Source organism: Anas platyrhynchos, chromosome 5 (genome assembly GCF_047663525.1).
Source record: "Anas platyrhynchos isolate ZD024472 breed Pekin duck chromosome 5, IASCAAS_PekinDuck_T2T, whole genome shotgun sequence".
NCBI classification, from domain to species: Eukaryota; Metazoa; Chordata; class Aves; order Anseriformes; family Anatidae; genus Anas; species Anas platyrhynchos.
The window spans coordinates 18781786-18800118 of record NC_092591.1 but is presented as its reverse complement, the minus strand read 5'-3'; the positions used below and the strand labels follow the sequence as shown (position 1 = coordinate 18800118).

Sequence of the window (18333 nt, the reverse complement as noted above, 5' to 3'; positions counted from 1 at the left end):
AATCACATTAGAAGAGGACATGGACATCCTTAATAGGATTTGCTGTTTGTCATTGCTGCATGCTCTTTCAAATGACTCAAGTAACTCTGTGTAATCAGGCTATGAGGCTATATAGCTGCTCCTCAGAGATCTCAGAACAATCTCAGAACAGCTGACGCACATGAAGCCTCCCAACACCTTGGAAGGAACACTGCAGTAAAAGCAAAACACACACTTCTTTCTTACAGCTCTGCTGTTATGCTAACAGAGAGAATAAACCTGCATCCAGGAGGAACAGAACTTCTGAATCCATCCAGGATTCATAATTACAGACACCCATTTCATCAGCACAACCTGTTGCCAATTTTTATTGCAAAAATAAATAAAGCAAGAGCTCTTAATGGGAGAAAAAAAAAAAAAAAAAGGCAGCATGAAGATTGAAGTTGCAAGACCTAGTGTTCTTGGAAAACAGTAGTATTAGTGTGTATTAGCGTCTAATAAGATTTGCATTTTGCTTTTTTTTTTTTTTTTTTTAAATGAGAAACAGCAAGGAAGCTAACTACTTCCCAGTACGGACTGAACAAAGAAAATCAAATTAAACCTGGACTGATCTTTGCTTTTCCTCATGCTGTTTGGGAACACATGCAGAGTTTGGTTTCTTTAAAATAATCATTTAGGTGGTCATTTCTCCATCTTAGTCCAAAGGTTCCCAGACTAATGCTGCACTATGTTAGTCTGGTGTACTGGGTTTGTATTTCCTCTTGCTGGTCCTAGAGTTTGCATTGCACCAAGACAGCTTGTGCTACAGTTCTACAGCTTGAGATGCATCCATAAGCACCGTAAAACAAAAGTGACTTTTCCTGATCTTAAGTGAAGTTTTAACACTCAGCTAGTTACACTGAATACCATGGTTTAAAAAAAATAAATTTCACCACTGTAATGCTTTTGTAGGTTACTTTTGTCAGCACTTCAGAGATATAACTACGTTTAGCCTGTGGTGTACAGAAGTAGAGAGCAGGTTTAATGCACTAATTGCTAAGTTACTTTGGCCCCTGACAAAATTGGTGTTCAGGCTCTTTAACTGTTTCTAACCTCATCCAAATACAGTTCCTCGAAGACAGAAAGTCCTCTTTAATGTTTTCTTAGTCACTGTGAAAACCACAGAGAACCATTTCAGCACATGGTGAAAGTTTAGGAACACTGCTGCAACATACACTAAGTCAGTTGTAGTTACCTGCTTTTTTGTGTTTATGCTTATGAGGGAGGTTCCCCATCATCCACCAACTGCAGACTCGAATTTATTTTATTATTTTTTAAATTTGGCCTCAAAGGAGGTTGTAGCAGGGCGAGGGTCAGTCTCCTCTCCCAAGCAACAGGACAGGAAGAAATGGCCTCAAGTTGCACTGGAAGAAGTTTAGGGTGGATATTGGGAATAAGTTCTTTACTGAAAGGGTTGTGAGGCATTGGAACAGAATGCACATGGAAGTGAAGTCACCATGCCTGTAGGTATTCAAAAGATGTGTAGATGGGGTGGTTAGGGTCGTGGCTTAGTGGTAGAGTTGGTAATGCTAGGTTAACAGACTTGATTATCTCAGAAGTCTTTTCCAACCTAAATGATTCTATGAAATTGACACTGTCAGCTTCAAATCTACTCACAGTGTGTGTGTGCAACTTTTTTTTTTTTTAAATGAGTCCTAGAAATAAGAGATTTTAGAAGACTGATTGCAGTGGCTTGTATATTGCCAAATATGGCTGGAGGATGGTAAGGAGAAGCAAAATGGACACAAGACGAGATGCAAACAAGTTTTGCAGAAATTTGAAAATGCCACAAACTGTGGTCATAGCAGGTAACCTCAAAGTTGCATGGCAGAGAATAAGAGACGGAATCAATTTTGATGCAGTGTTGTGTTAACTGAAGTGGTAGCCTACAATTAGGTTTTCCTACAGGAGAGACTGCACACTTGTTACTGACACTAGCTATTGGAAGACAGTATTTTCCAGAGCAATTCATATCTACTGGCATGATTGCCTGGAAAACATGACTAGCTCAATGGAATTGTCCTCCCCTTTTAAAGTTGAACCCTTAAGTTAATGGGAGTGGAGGAGTGGGGATGGTACAGAGCTGGAATTGAAGTTAAATTAAAAAGAAAACTCAAGGTAAAGAAGCCTCATTTAAACTTTAAAATATACCTGCACAGCACTGTCTACTTCTATACCTATAAAGAGACTTCCAGCTAAAGTTCACAATCCCTTAGTACTCAGCAGTTTTGCATGAACGGCCCTTAAATTCAATTTAATTCCCTTAACTAAATGAAAAAAACTCAGCAGAAAAAATCCACACAACAGACGTAAGGAAAAACGTATATTGAGCACTATAAGTAAGTCCTGATGTATATGGATTTTGAGGTTATTTGTTAATGAGGAATGTTTGGCTATTCAGTATCAGAAAAACTGTTCCAACCAAATTAACCCAATACCAAGCATCTTTACCAGGAATTACAATGAAAAACCTGTCAGCTTCCTTACTGGAGGATACCAAGACCCATTTACAGAAGCATTCTGCACAAATAAAGGGTTTTTAAGTGCTTTATTTGTCCATTTGGAATGATTAGTATTTATAATCAACAACATAAATCTACCCCTCAATGAAAGACCTGACAGCTTGTTATTACCAAGCATATTACAGCCTGCTGAAGGGTGAAGAATTACAGACATAAGGATGAATAACATTATATCACCATTAAATCACTTACTCTGTTCATAACAGTTTAATTCTCTAACATTAATAAATTAGGATTAGAAAAAATAATCAACATTTCCAGTGACAAAATACACTGTGTTTAGTACACAAAATAACAACAGTAGTTTATTACACTAGTGCATTAAAAGGTACTAAAAAATGGACAACTCCTTTGGAATAACTTCTTCGTTGCTAATCTTACACAAACATTGCCTGCAGCCCACACAAGATTTTCCTATCAGGGAAATCTATCACAAGTAAAATAAGTTTATTCTACTAACTTTTTCTCCTGTATTCGTTATTATTTGAATATAAGGACCTAAAATTAGATTCCTTCACGTCTGGAGTTCCCAGTGACATCCCCTCTTAAATCAAGCAAGTAATGAGCAGATTTGCATCCACACTTCAACCACCAGAATGAAACTAAAGTAGAAAATAGTTTTTTGTTTTTCAACCCATTTAAAGAAACAATATTTGGAAGCCTTCTACAAGAATTTCAAACTTCAGTGCTTTACACCATTGTTCAAGGTTACTTGCACATATGAAATTTGCGCTTATGAATGATTCATAACCAGCTGTATAATTCTTACAAAACTAAAAAATTTCATCTCCACTTACTAGAGATGAAATTGGGGCCCCTTCCTTCTCCAAAACCTGACTTGGAAGAAAAACTTTAAAAAAAAATTTCTAGTAATAATTTCTATTGCATTAACTATCTTAGGTGACAGCTTTGAAGACCAAAGTCAATGCTTACCAGAAACACCCTTCAAAATAGAGTGGATCCAAGTAACATTCGGCAAAAATTGAAGTATATTGCAAATCTGTTTCTCAAAAGAATCTCCAAGATTCTCAAAGATACTGCCTGCTAGAGATAGCCTTATTCACATACAAGTGGCCTATCATGTTTGCAGAAGTACTTGCTTGCCAATTGAATAAGATGTGAATGTGAAAAGCAGACACAGGAGGCATGTTTTGTTATGGCAACAGAGATTTTCATGCTAAATAATGAACAGAAAACTTCACAAGCCAGCTGATGAAAATCCCATTCACTAGCTCATTATAGTCACAATGATTTTTTTTCCTGTAGCACAGTAACTTGGAAAAAAATGTGAAATATCAGAGAGTCCCTCCTTTCAGACTGCATTTCTGATCCTTCAGAATCTTACTCCGATGCATAGAAGTTTAAAAACAGACACTTGTGTCAACACCAGTGCCTGACACACTAGGCAATTCTGTCTGCATCTACCTGCTGTCACTTACCTTATGAACAGGTTGCAAAGTCTTATGTACAAGGATGTTTTTTTTCCCCGTTTCCTTTAATGCAAGTACATGATAGTATCCATACCTCCTCTGTGCTAGAATAATATAATAAACTCCATGACATATTGTTATACTTGAATTATTTTATGCTCTAAGCTTTAGATCATCACAAACGAGAGATGGATGCCAAAGCTTCTACGAACAAAAAGACGTTTTTCGATATATGACCTGACATGGAATGCCAGCATCCAGGACTCTGGATTTTTATTCTTTGCAGCAGGCAAACAAAAACACAAAACTTTCAATAATGAACTGCAAATTACAGTATCTTCTAATCTATTTCAATCCTTTCATTGAACAAAGGAGGTAGTTGATAAATAAGACATATCCTGCATTGCCTGTTCAGTTTGTATGGCACATTTCCATTCCACTGAAAACACAATATATTTTAAGGCTGGCAGTGTAAGTTGGAAGAAGTAATAAAATACATTTGGAGTATTTATTGTAATGTCTAGCCTCAGACTGTAGTAGAAACACAGGCAAAGCATCTTTTTTCTTAACACAGAAAATTACATTCTTCATCTAAATGAAATCTGAAAATGATAAACCTACAACAGTATGGGGCCACTGGCATTTAATTCTTCAAGAGTGAAAGGAATGGACACAATCATGTTAGTGTTAAAAATGCAGCTTGAAAAGCCTTTATCATATATGAACTTCCAAAGTTATCTTAAAATGAGCTGGAAAGTTAAGATCTTATTATTCAAAGGATTTAAATCCACAAAGTTGTTTTCATTGTTACCTTGAACCAAAGTTCACCCCCAGAAATCTAAGAGCAAAAATCCCATAGCAACCAGGGGATAAAGTTAGTCATGTTTATAACTAGTCAAGTAAACTTTTAACAAAAAACAGGATGAGGATTCAGGTTCTTTTCCATCAGATCAATCACAGTGTTGTCCCCAAAGTTTAATCTGTCTCTTCTTCAAAGAAAGATGAGAACTGCATTCTCCAAATGCAAAAGCCAGCTCAGCTAGCTTCAACATGAAAGTTGTCAAACTGAGCAAACTCAAATGAGCGAGTTCCAATAGCAGCCCATCCGTTACTTGGTTTAGAAATGGTGACATTCTCCCAGAGTGGATAACCATTTAACAGCCCTGAGGCAGAAGCGCCCTGTCAGAAAACAGAAAGAAAGTTAGCTTTGTAAAAATCCAGCAATCAAATGTGTTGACACTGAGACAGCCTGTAAGGAAGATGAGACAAGCCTGAAAGGTGTCAGGTGAACTCTCAACTCTGTTTCACACATTTTCCACGCGGAGGTACTTCTAAATAATCACACAGAACCATACAGTGCTTATCAGCTCTGTGAGACACATCTAATGCCTTTACAGTTCATATATAGAAGGTTCATCTTTCCCCAACTCGCAGCTTGCAAACTCACTGCAGAATCTCAAAGGTACACTGGTTTTCTTCTTGTGTTGGTGTCATATTCCCTTAAAACAGCCAGCTGTTTTGAGGGGCTTAGCAAAGCTAGAGCTACCTGGAACTACAAAGCAGTTCTTTTGTGGATATAATACACCTGGCATTGACTCTGCACAATTAGGCAAAAAGTCAAAAGAAGAAAAGAATGATGCATTTTAGTCATTAAGTTTAAAGGAGGGAATTAGAGAACTTTCAAGTATAATGTTACCATTAAAATTAAGAACAGTTTCAGTAAAAGTTAAATTTTAACTTGCCAATATGCTCCACTAACTTGTAGTTAGAAAAAAGAAAAGCATTCTATTTTACCTGTATTTCTTAATCTGAGGGATAATTACAGACACAGGTAAAACCAAAGAATACTTTCTAAAAAGCAATATGAGAGCTCTCACACGATCAGTATGAGGCCTCTACAATTCTGTTATTGCCTCAAAGGCATGTTTAGTACAAAATATTTTAACAGTGCAGATGGAAGTCTGTAGCATCGTAATTTTAAGATTAACAAATGTCATTGTTTTGTGCTTTAAATAGTTTACTCTCATCTTTAGTACCACATTCAGGTTAGTAAGCACCTTAGTCCATTTTACAGATAGCAGTCACTGTCATAAATGTGGGTGTACAAAAACAAAACTAAATTACTTCTATTTCAATGAATGTCTCAGATAAGAGCATCCCTTTGTCTCCTAGTACAAAAGAATAAAAGGAAAAAAAAAGCTTCTAACACTCACTGACATTTTAGCATGAGAGAAAGACTTAACACTGAATTTCAAAGACAGTTTGTTTCTGTACAAGATATCCTCAACTAGGATTTACGCTTCCTCATTATTTCAGGCCACATGCAGTTGTGAAAGTTATATTAGGCAAGGGAATTAGGCAGCAGAGGAGCTTAGAGCCTTTGAGTTACTTGCACCAACGTCAATTCCAGCTAATTGCACAGGTATATTTTAAATAAAGTTTGATATCAGTTTTCTCACCAAGCAACTATGGTCCAAAAAGGTAAACACACACAACAAAAAAAAAAACAAAACATATTTTAGACATGCTTCTAATCAACTGCAGACAATTTTTACTGCAAAATACCCATGCTTCCTCAGTACAGGAAAGAAGAATAGCTGCTCAACCAAGTTCCCCAGTTCCAAGCCCTTAGGAGGCACCACCTATGAGGACTTGGCACTCAAAGAGAATTGATGGGAATCAGATTCATAAAGCAGACTAGTTTAGTAGAGTCTTCAGAACAGGAAGTCAGGTCATGATCCTTTCATTAGATTAAGCAAAATATTTGCCTCTAGCCATCCTATCACCAGCTTTCAACTCATGATTCTGGTTCTCTTCTATACCCTCTCCAGTTTCTCAAGACCTCTCTAAAAATACAGGCAACAGAACGAAGTATACTATTTCAACATTGGTTTAAAGTAACAAATAGAGATATTGTTGTTGTTTTATATAGGTAATCTAATGCAAACAGTCTCTCAGCAGAGGAGCATAGTTTTGTCTGAGCCATTTAGTATTGGAATTTTCATAGCTGATTTTCTAGCTTTTTAGCCCATGTCCTTACCTGGATGTTGAGTGTAAGTGTGTGCCATGCATTGGCCCGGACACCAGAAAGTCCCTTCATTAATACTTCTTCTCCAGCTGTAAAAACATGCTTAAGGTTAACAAAGTGCTATTTCACCCTTTTGCCATTTTGTCAGATAAATACCAAACTAGCAAAAAAGAAAATCTCATTTTCAGACATGTTCAGGACCAAAAATCTAAAAGTTTCATTTGCAGCATGGAGGGCTTAATATATAACCTAGACTCTGTACTGTCTGTGCATTCCCCCATTTTGACAAGACCTTTTCTCTACTGAAACCTCCAATGCTATTTGGCCTGAAATACAGACTCCCTCTACTCAGAATACAGGTTGAAGAAATATGAGAGTAATTATTGCTCTGTTTGTTCTACAGATCTCCTTGTTTACATATTAGAACTTTATAAATTCAGAGGATTTGAGATGCCACATCATATTGCTGAGTTCTAGGCCAAAATTTAAACTAAGAAGAAATCAGGCATGATTGACACCTGGTTAAGAGACCTTAGAGAAAAAACAAACCTAAGCATTAGAAGTAGAATCTTCAATTATTCAACAGACAGTTTTAGCTGCAAGTTAATTTAATATTCAGGCTCCCTTCCAGAAAAATATAAAAATCACTGAAAATAGATGTGGAGAAAAAGTTATATGGCCTAATAAGTGTCCCCATCTGAAATAATTAGGTCATTAATTAAAATCCCCTCAACTAGGAAAAACTATTCTTTAAGTAATGCTGATATATCTTACCAATAGAATGGACCACAGTCCATTCTAAACACAAGCATGTTTTTACACAGAGATAAACTTAAGTTGTGCAGTTACACATTGCGAAGTTTCCCTAAGGAACAACAATGTGTTAAGAGGCTATCTTCGCATGAGATGTACTGTAGATTTACTGTAGATTTAGAAGTTGCATTTGAGTCAGAAACTATTTCTTCCTAGGTGTAGCAGAAGAACACAAAACAAACCTTTCTGTATCACTGAATCAGAGTATTTATGAAAAGCAAAATAATTTGCATTTGCTATTATAAAATAGCTTTCTGACTATCTTCTGCTGATGAAACCTGAGAACAAGAAATGGAACGCCTATTCATGTTCAGATGCTCTTGCTTGCATAAGAAATATGACCATCATTACAGCATAGTGGGTCAAGTGATGGCAGATGAGTAACAAAAACTGAATGATTACCTTAATAAAAACATTAAGCACAGTCGATGTTCATACATCAGCATCTGCTTTTACTAAATGGCTGCTTACCTAAGTCACCAGTGACTCTGTAGGTGCCATCTGCATAAACCCAGAAGAAAACTCCTTTCGTACGACGAACATATATCCCACCATTGTCAACTCTTCCAGCAATAAACACACCCCCATCATCTTGCTTTTCTATGTAGATGTCACAAGTGACTGTCAGGTTCACCCTGTAAGAGCAGTTAAGTGTGTGTTTTTTTTTAACGAGAAAAAAAATGGATTTTTTTGAGCAGGCAGTAGATAGAGTACTCCCTACATAGCACAGCAACATTCTTAAGAAGAGATTTAGGCATCCTAATTGGGACCTATGGGTGTGACAGACACAGATTCATCTTCACTGATGACTTGTCAGGACTGGTTGTTTCCACCTGTGAGTTCACAAAGTTTCTCGGTATGAATATTTCTAATAGACCAACAACAAACATAAGTGTATTGCCAACATGTTAAAATCTGTTACACAAAAGGTTTGTGTTGTCCACAGTAATGCTTTCGGGCTTACAAAAATAGAAGTTGCTTTTAGATACCAATCAAACCCAAGTTTCAAGGCAATACTACCACATTCTGTTAGAATTTTAACTTAATTTCTCTAACATTTTTAACATATAGGCCAGGTCTTAGGAAACCCAGACCTCTTGCTCAACATGCAGAACAATTTTTTTTAAAACAAAGTTCAGATAGATTGAAATTACTTGGTTTTTTTCCTGATCCAATACTTCATCTAAACTGTAAAGCATCAGGTTTTACATGTAATGACAGCTGCAAAGGAAAAAAAAATCTACCATTAAGCAAAGGAATACTGGAACAATCAAATAGCACTTGGAACATTTATCCAAGTTGCAGCACTAGCTTCGTAGAAGTAAAAAATTATGTCTATTGATGAACATTCAGCAAGTTACATTTCTACATCCCATATCTGAATCAACTTCCAGTAAACTATTGTGAATATAGATACAGCTACAAAGTCATATATTTAGGAAGCTTCCAATTATTCAGTTATTAATTTACTAAACATAGAAAAACACTCAGTGTCCTCAGCTCAGCTGACAGAAATCATTAAGGATACCTATTTCAGGAAGTCATCTTCTCAGATCTTACATAAAAGAAAAGTCTCATATTTCATTCTAATACAATGTTATTAAAAGTATCAGGTTCTTGGATAGATGTTCATTACACAAACTGTGTGAGATTTCTTTCTTGCCTCCCTATGTATTAAAGGAAAGACTCCCACATCCTGCTCAAGATATTATAATACTGGAATCAGTGAGAGTTAAATAGTAATATTTATAGGATATAGCTAGGCTCAGCATAACAAGAGCAAAACTTAAATTTAGGAGTAGAAATACAGAACTTTCACAAGCACAAGATTAAAATCCAAAGTAAAACTAAAGAATCCTCAACTTTAATCATAATAAACTGCTATTGATGACTGAAGTCAAATATCTTCCCATAGAGAAATTCAGAGCAAGATTAGTTCAATATTTATTTTTATAGTGTACAATAATGGTTGAAAATATCTACCCAGGCCTAAACTGGAGACAAAGCAAGCAAATCAAAGGGCCTGAAATTGAAGATTTTCATTACAAAACATTACAGGTGTGTAAAATTTCAATAACCTGGTGAGTATTCAAGAAGCAAGTTTGTTTTGAAAATAAGATAAAAACTCAAAGAAGTGGAACCAAAATGAAAAAAACCGGAAGATTCCTAGGGATTTCAGTATAGTAATTTAAGAGTACATTTTATGTACCAGTTACAAGGATCACTAAATATGACCTACTCAATGAGGGGGAGCTGATTATAAGGGGAATACAAGGCTTTACTTAACAAAAGGCTGCAGAAAGTAAACGAAAAATCTCCAGCTACAAGACAGTGGTATGTTTTCAGGCTTCAGAGCAAAGTGATTCGATCACTTGTCACAGTCAGAAGTAAGTTTGATATATGTTATGAAAAAGCATTTGGTTGAACACTGATCTGATCACAGTGAAAGAATAGACAGAATGGCTCTTTTAAAAAACATACCAAAAATTTAAGCTAGACTCTTCCAAATTAAACAAAAAAATCTTAAGCATTAAGTTTATCATTAGTACTAAGCTAATTATCTAATAGGCTCTTTCCCAAATACTTTTTAATTTTAATTAACGTTATGCTAAAATATGCTGTTCCATTACAAATTACTGCCATCATAGCTCCTAGAAAGAACTGTAATCATAATCATACTCTTATGAGACTGGTAAATCTCAGTTGCATCTACCCAGAAACAAAACCGTTTTAAGCAGAAGGTGAATCAAATCCACACAATTCTAGGAACCGCTCAGAAGATGGCAGTCTACAACAATAAAAAACCGCACCAACTCCTGAATTATCTCACTGATATGAAATTGATCAAGTCACTAACAATCAAGCAGCACAGTATAAGATTAAGTAATTTACACTGAATTTTTTTTTGTCCTATTTGAAAAACATACAAAAAGTAGTGCTCACTTCAAAATTAGCATTCTGCTTGTGTGATACTGATATTTTGAGTTGGTCTTCCCATGTCCGTTTTTCTCAAATAACAGCATGAACAAGTATGTCCAGCATGAGTTTAGGAAAAATTTTCTCTAATATAGTGGAGCACTGGGCCATATTACTTAGAGATGAGGTGGAATATCCAACCTTGGATGTTTTCAGGACTCTTTTAGACAAAGATAAAGTTGACCTGAACTATTAGCATTGGCAAGAGATCCAAGAAGGGTTCAATGACTTAAGAAAGTCTGTCAATCATCATTTCTACACATCTACAGATAGCCTGAATGCACAGACTTGCTGTGCAAGAGAAATTAAGTTTGAAATAGATCGATTAATCATAACCCACACTGGTAAGGATGACATTTCCCCAGATATCACCAAAAATATTGTTTACATACCAATGAAAATTTCCTATGATACTGATGGTCTGGTCTGCATCAGAAACCCAAGTGATGGGTCGCTGAACTACCACCTGTCGGAGTGTGAAAACATGATCTCCTGGGTCAGAACCATTTATGAAGTACTCAAATACACCTGTCTGATCTGCAAAATTTGGAGCTTCGCTGAAAGGTGGATTACCTGTTCAGAGAATAAAATGCATATGAAAACCAAAACATTATTTTTATTCTGTCTACTCACTCTTGCTTTCAGAAGTTTCCTCTGAAGATATTCTCCAGACTTCTTACTCTATCAAAGTACAGACTCCAAAAACTGAAGTTTTGGAAGTAGGCCAGTTTTCATAATCACATGAACAAAGTAAATTACCTTCTATCTTTCTTCACAAAAACTAGTTCAGTATATTTGAGCTGTATCTTTTGCATCAAAGAACTATAGCAGCCACCCAATTAAGAGCTAGAATTAAATATATTTCCTTACATGTGAGGTATACACCTGTAAGTTAACAGAGAAACTGGAATAAATAAGCAAAAACAAAACACAATTACTTCATACCTCCCAAACCAGAGGACTCAAATACCACAGTTATGGCCTTTCTACATTGAGACTATATCTGTGTGTAAATGAAGTTTTTTAACAGAGAATTCTGACTTACGAATATTGAAATCATCTTTGTAATTTGAAGGAAAGGGCTGAGGTGGGGGAGGCTCTGGACAACTACATTTCCGCCCTGTCTTGAGTGTGGTTAAAGTATAGACTTCATCCACGTCTAGGTCTATAGAAAAGCTTCCCCTCCAGACCTGGAATTAAATAAAGCTCAAGCTGCAAAAAATCAAAACTAAATTACAAAATACCCAAGTTTCTGAGTTAAAGGATATTCTATAAAGGCTGATTTGAGGCAAAAATCTTATCTTCTTGCCTCGGTGTTTAATATCTCCAAATTATTTTTGAAAACTACTTCCCCCAAACTCCTCATTACCTCGAAGTAAGTTTGACTATAGCTTTACTAGCTGTATACAAACAGAGCTTAATTATACAGTTCAGGCATCAAAGGCAAGAAGTTTCAGCAACAGGGAAAAACACCAGGAGCTACAGAGAGACTGCTGGGAACATCCTGTTGTGGGTAGTACTTAAGTCGTATTAGGCACAGTGCTCTGTTTCTGAGAAAAGTTACTTTAACATTAACCAGTTTGAGGAAGTACTTTTTTAAAAAAAATTGTTTGTGATGTACGTCCCAAATACTCACATTCTTAATGCTTTGAGTAGTACAAAAAGTTATCCCAACAGAAGCTCTTTTCTCAAAAAAATTTCTGCTAAATACACCCAGTGAACACACATATCCCAAAAGTTTGACAATGAATATGGGCAGAGAAGCCAAGAAATTAGAACGTTATCACCTTCAGGCCAGAGAAATATTACAACTACCACCTTGCAAATCTTTCTACAGCAGGAACTCCAGTGCTGAAATATCTGGAATAACGCTAACACCCAGTGCATGAGCATGAATAAAGTTAGGTTTAACAAATGACACTCGGTTCCACTATACTGACATTTTATTGCATTTCAAAACCACTGGCTGAAAATTCAATAAGGTAGTCCAGAAAATGGAAAAGGACATCCACATGCATCACTATCACAATGGGATCACTTAATTTCATTACTTTCAAAGTATATATCTATGAGAAAGCAGTAATGTTTCAGCCCTACAAAACAAACTGCATCACCAGCCTACTCAGCAATTATCTTTATGAACACACACTGAATACCATCAAGCTTCTCTCTGAAGAGCCAAGTGCAAGTTACCTTAGATTGCCTTATGTGATTCTTTTTACTTCATAATCCTACATTGCAAAACAAAGAAAAGCATCTTTTTTGCACTTCCATTTCTTAAACGTAATAATACAAAAGATTAATAAAACTAATTAACTTACATCTAAAGGTTGGAGTTGCTTGAATAAAATAGAGTTCGCAGATTCAAAATCAAGTCTTGAATACCACACTTGAAGGGTTTCCACCAAATACTACAATGAAATGTAACAAAATTAAAAAAAAAAACACCACACAACTCCAATATTGACCTCAAGAAACATCAATCCTTTATGGGTGTATAACTTCTGTTACTTTAGAGCTGTTGATCTCATTAGCAGTCACCCCTCTATTCTGCTGGCCATAACATACTTTATATTTTTGTAGATTTTATGTTGATAAACCAACATTATACAGTCAGCTGCAGTTATTTTCCTGGAAAGGAACTGATGACAACTAGAAAGGTCATGAGATAATGACCATGCTAGCCAGGCAACCTATATCAGAAGCTCAAAGCACTCAGTCTTGAAATAAATCCTAAAGAAAAATCCAACTGGGTATCTATTCCCGGGAATTTTTTCTTCAATATATGTATTATTAGACCAGGAGGGTAGTAACTGTACAAATTCAGTTATGATATTACATGTTATGGTGAAAGCAGAAGTAGAATGTTTAAGACTTCGGCAGGTATATAACAGCCTATAGTAATGGAGGTCAAGAATTTTGATCTCTTGCTACCCTACTATATTACTTTGTGTGCCTTTATCTCTCAATAGCTATTCGCCTTGCAAGAGTAATCAAAGGTTACAACAAAGGTTATTCAACATCTACTTACAAAAGACCCTTTGAGGTAGAAAGTTGCTCTCTGAGGTGACACATTGAAATGAGGCAGTGGAGGCCTGATACATTGAGAGTGATTATGAGTCTGAAGAAAAAAGTAACAGAAGGATCATACATTACTAGAATGCATCATATGCCAATACTCATGAAAAACAGGATAGATTTAAATTAGAAAAAACAACAGGATCAACTTGCAACTATTTATTTCATTAACTTAATGATGATTGTTATTATACAAACTTAATTTTACTGGGAATACTGCTTTAAGAAAAGTATACAGATTTAATTTTCTCCCACAGTATGTTATGAAATTAAGGCTAATTTGTGATATAAAAGTTATATACAAAGTTTAAATAGAAAAAAGAGATTTGTAGCAGTCTGTCTAACAAAGCTATCATATAACACAATCACAGATATTAAGCTACGTAAAACCAAACAGGCTCTTTTTAATAAAATGTTCCCTTTGTCTACCCTACTTTGTTGGAATTGCTGATGCACATTACCATAGTTTCAATTATGATGGTAAGGTTTCCTAGGCCATCTGTCAGAGCTACAAAACTACCACCTCCTTCCAAGTGTCCGTCAACTTGCAAGTATGACCAGCCTGGTTGAGTAAATTGTGTTGTGTGTGCTAAGACAAAACAGAACAAAAATCAGAACAATTAGATCTTAATAAAATGTAACATCTGTTTCTAATCTGAATTAAATTTCTTGCACAAGAAAAAGGTGATTTGGGGAAGAAAGTAATAGAATTTCAAAAAAAATTCTACCCATACAAGAAAATTAAGAAATTGTACTAAAATACAATTAAAAACATCAGCTCTATGACAGATAAAGCAGTTAAAACAAAATGTTAGCAATTATTTTAAAAAGGAGAAAAAAAATCTTATCATAGAATGGTTTGGGTTGGAAGGGGCCTTAAAGATCATCTAATTCCAACCTTCTGCCATGGGCAGGGACACCTCCCATTAGACCAGGTTGCCCAAAGCCCCATCCAACCCGGCCTTGATTGCTTCCAGGAATAGGGTATCCACTTCTCTGGGCAACCTGTTCTGGTGCCTCACCAACCTCTGAATAAAGAGTTTCTTCCTAGTATCTAATCTAAATCTACCCGTTTAGTTTAAAACCATTACCACTTGCCCTATCACTACACTCCCAGACAAAAAGCCCCTCCCCAGCTCTCCCGTTACGTAGCCTCTTTTATGTACTATAAGGTCACCCCGGAGCCTTCTCTTCTCCAGGCTGGACAACCCCAACTCTCTCAGTCTTTCTTTACAGGAGAGGTGCTCCAGCCCCTTGATCATCCTTATGGCCCTCCTCTGGCCTCATTCTAATACTTCCACATCCTTCTTGTGCTGTGAGCCCCAGAGCTGAACACAGTACTCCAGGTGGGGTCTCATGAGAGCAGAGCAGAGTAGGAGAATCACTTCCCTCGCCCTGCTGGCTGTGCTGCTTTTGATGCAGCCCAGTATACAGCTGGTTTTCAGGGCTGCAAGCGCACATTACTGGGTCATGTTGAGCTTCTCGTCAACACCCACTATATGCCACTAAATAAATCAATCATCTATATGTAATATGAATATTCACCACAGTTTATATTTTCCCCCCATCTCTGCTTAAAAAAAAATAAAATCAGTAAACAGTTAAGCCAGGGAAAGTATACATGGGCATCTCCTTGAGGAATAACTACATTGGGCAGAATTTTCAGCATGCAAGGCAGTACCAAAGACGTATGACCTAGATCATGAAAATCCAGACAACATGGAAACAGGAACAGCTGCTCAGCTGTTCTGAACTGTTCATATGACAGTATAGCCATTTTTTCTAACATTTTTACATATACTCATAACTAGCAAAAGAATAGAAATTAAAGCATTTGTCTTGATCCTTCTTCACAGCATTGTATATGCCACTAGCTTTCTGGAACTGTGGCAAAGGCAGCAAAAGATTACAGCAGGACTACACAGTAACCAGTGAATCATGCTTTCGTAAGACAAAGCACAGAAGTATTCCCCTTTCCCAGTGCACAAGAAAATACTGAGTTTAACAGATCAAGAAACTCAGGCAGTACAAGAATACAGAAGTTCTTTGCTCTATTTTCTCAAATTGTAAGGTAATAAATCAAATGTCTACTTAAGGATGAAAAAAGAGTGAAAAAGAATAGGAAAGTACACTAGTACAGTACAGGCACACTAACCCTTACAGGCAATTCAGATCAAACAATTTTAATAGCGATAAGAGGCAGTAGCTTATATATTTCTGCATGATCAAGTCAAACATTAAGATTTCCCTTGCTATTAAGATCACTGGTTTCTCTTGAAAGAAGCTTTTTTTCTTTAATGTTGGATTAATTTGGTGCAAAAAAAAAAAAAGCACATAGAAAAAAATAAACAAATAAAGGCTTCATACAATACAGTTACACAAGCCTTTCACCTGTAATCCAGATAGGTGCTTCTACTTTGTAATGGCCACTCCATGGCTCTTGTGCTGTCATTAATCCACATCGACCAAAGGGCAAGTCTTCATAATAGCTAGCAACTAAATTCCACGCAATGGTTCTGGAAAAATAGGTTTGTTTACTCATATGGATTGTATTAGATTAAATTAGTACAACAATTTATTCCTTTTTTCCCTCCAGTACAGATTCAAAAAACTTCACATCCCAGCCAAAAAATAAAGTAGAAGTTTCCCAGGCAAAAAAAAAAAAAATATATATATATATATATATTTATGTATCTTTACAGCAAAAGGAGAGGGAGAAAGAAAAAAACACTACAACAACCCCACAGGAAAGGAAAATAAGTCATCATCCAGAGTTGAAAACTTCATACTAAACCACTGATCCATTTCCTATCTCTGTCACCATAAAAAGACGCACAGTAAAAGAAATGTGCACCTGAGACTCCATACTTGCTAACCACATCAGCTGAGAGAAAATTCAAAATTAAAAAATGAAGTTGTCACAGTTTACAATTTTATTAGCTTTTTTGGTTGTCTGGTTGTTGTTTGTGATGGTGGTGTTTTGATGGTTTGGGGTTTGTTTCTTTAAGCCCTAATAAGAAGTATAATCCCCCTTTTATCCACATAAATAAAGGACAGTAACTCTAGTTAGTAACTCTAACCAGCCATCACCCAGGATTTACTTTAAGAAATTGTCAGGACATTGACTAGGTTAATTTTCTTCACATCTTCTGATTTGTGAGTATCAGTGAGTATCTGTTGCTATGACCTTAAGACCTGTGCAGCCATAGGCATGCAGATACAATTTAATAAAAGAGTTACAGAGAACACAGAAGCTGTTACGTGATTTTGCTTTTATATAAATGAGTGCATAGAGCTCATATTCTAAACTCATCGCCTTAGATGTATCACATGATATACGCATTTCAGGATAGATACTGAAGTCCTCCAAAAACACACTCTTAAAATACAGAACTCAAGATGTAAACTTAGCTTCCTCATGGTAAAATTTTGCATAAGATGCAGCACAAGGCAACAAGAATGTAGGGAACTCAAGCTCAGAGGAAATGAGCAACAAAAAGATTAGCCTCTCTTCGTCAGGAAGGCTCAATATAAAAGCCAAGATAATTGAAGTATTGATTATATGGATTTGGAACTGTTCTATAATTTCTGAAAAATTTCTGGCTGCTACATTGCAAAACAAATGGGGCTTATATAATCTCAAAGAGCTTGGAAAAAGAAGAAAATGCAACAGGAAAAGACTTATCCCTCAATGAAATACTAAAGAACATGAGAATCAAGAGACAAGTCAGGAATTCACAGAGGAAATAGTTACGTGGTAGAAATTTTCAGCTCTCAGAGGGAAACAAGATTCACAGAAGACAGTCAACTCAATAGGTTTCTCTTTAGAAGCACGCAAGTGATTTCTGCTGTGCTCCATTTCAAGCATTTCAGAAAAAACATTTCTCTTTATTAATCCAAAAATAAGTTACATAAAAGCTAAAAGTTTTGAAGTGATTTTGCTTAGATCCTGATGTCTCCATTTTCTTTAATCAGACTTTTTTTTTTAAATATTAGTATTTGTTTCACTGGAAAAAAATATTTTTCCCATTCTGTTTTAAAATTGACTTACATGATTACCCGCTAAGCAGAACAATAATTTTCTTACAAATTTCAGTTTGGCATTAAGATGTACAGAACAAAAAAAATATCAAAAGACCACAGCAAGTTTTAGAATGGTTTCTCAGAAAGTAGTTGTACGGAAAAAAAAATGTAATAAAATACTTTCCTACTACTTTTAAATGAAGACAAACCCTAAGAAGCATGCAGCTAGATTAGCTTTATTATGTTATTTTCCTCCTCTGTTTTTCAGGTTGTTAGTTCTTAAGAACATTCTGTTTTTAAGAACTATCACCAGCATCTCAAAAACAGATGAACTCCACTGCATAAACCAATGGATACACATGGAACTGTGATGACTAAGAATGCATTAAAATTTCTGGGACTTCTAACCCAGAGAGAGGTTAAGACAGTAGACTTCACACCTTCG

At 35.9% G+C, this 18333-nt stretch overlaps 1 protein-coding gene across 2 annotated transcripts in view; it reads right to left on the bottom strand.

Annotated features, from left to right (window-relative positions):
- Window positions 1-2547: 2547 nt before the first annotated feature.
- The window catches only part of GALC (galactosylceramidase), a 40472-nt gene continuing 24686 nt past the window's right edge, over window positions 2548-18333 (bottom strand). For both annotated transcript variants that reach the window (XM_027458470.3, XM_027458469.3), the window contains exons 9-17: window positions 16257-16381; window positions 14327-14454; window positions 13819-13908; window positions 13109-13198; window positions 11833-11977; window positions 11180-11360; window positions 8283-8446; window positions 7011-7087; window positions 2548-5149 (exon numbers count right to left, since the gene is read on the bottom strand). In XM_027458470.3, the coding sequence (XP_027314271.3) occupies window positions 5006-5149; window positions 7011-7087; window positions 8283-8446; window positions 11180-11360; window positions 11833-11977; window positions 13109-13198; window positions 13819-13908; window positions 14327-14454; window positions 16257-16381 (1144 nt within the window). In that variant the 3' untranslated portion in view covers window positions 2548-5005. The remainder of the gene's footprint in view (window positions 5150-7010; window positions 7088-8282; window positions 8447-11179; window positions 11361-11832; window positions 11978-13108; window positions 13199-13818; window positions 13909-14326; window positions 14455-16256; window positions 16382-18333) is intronic.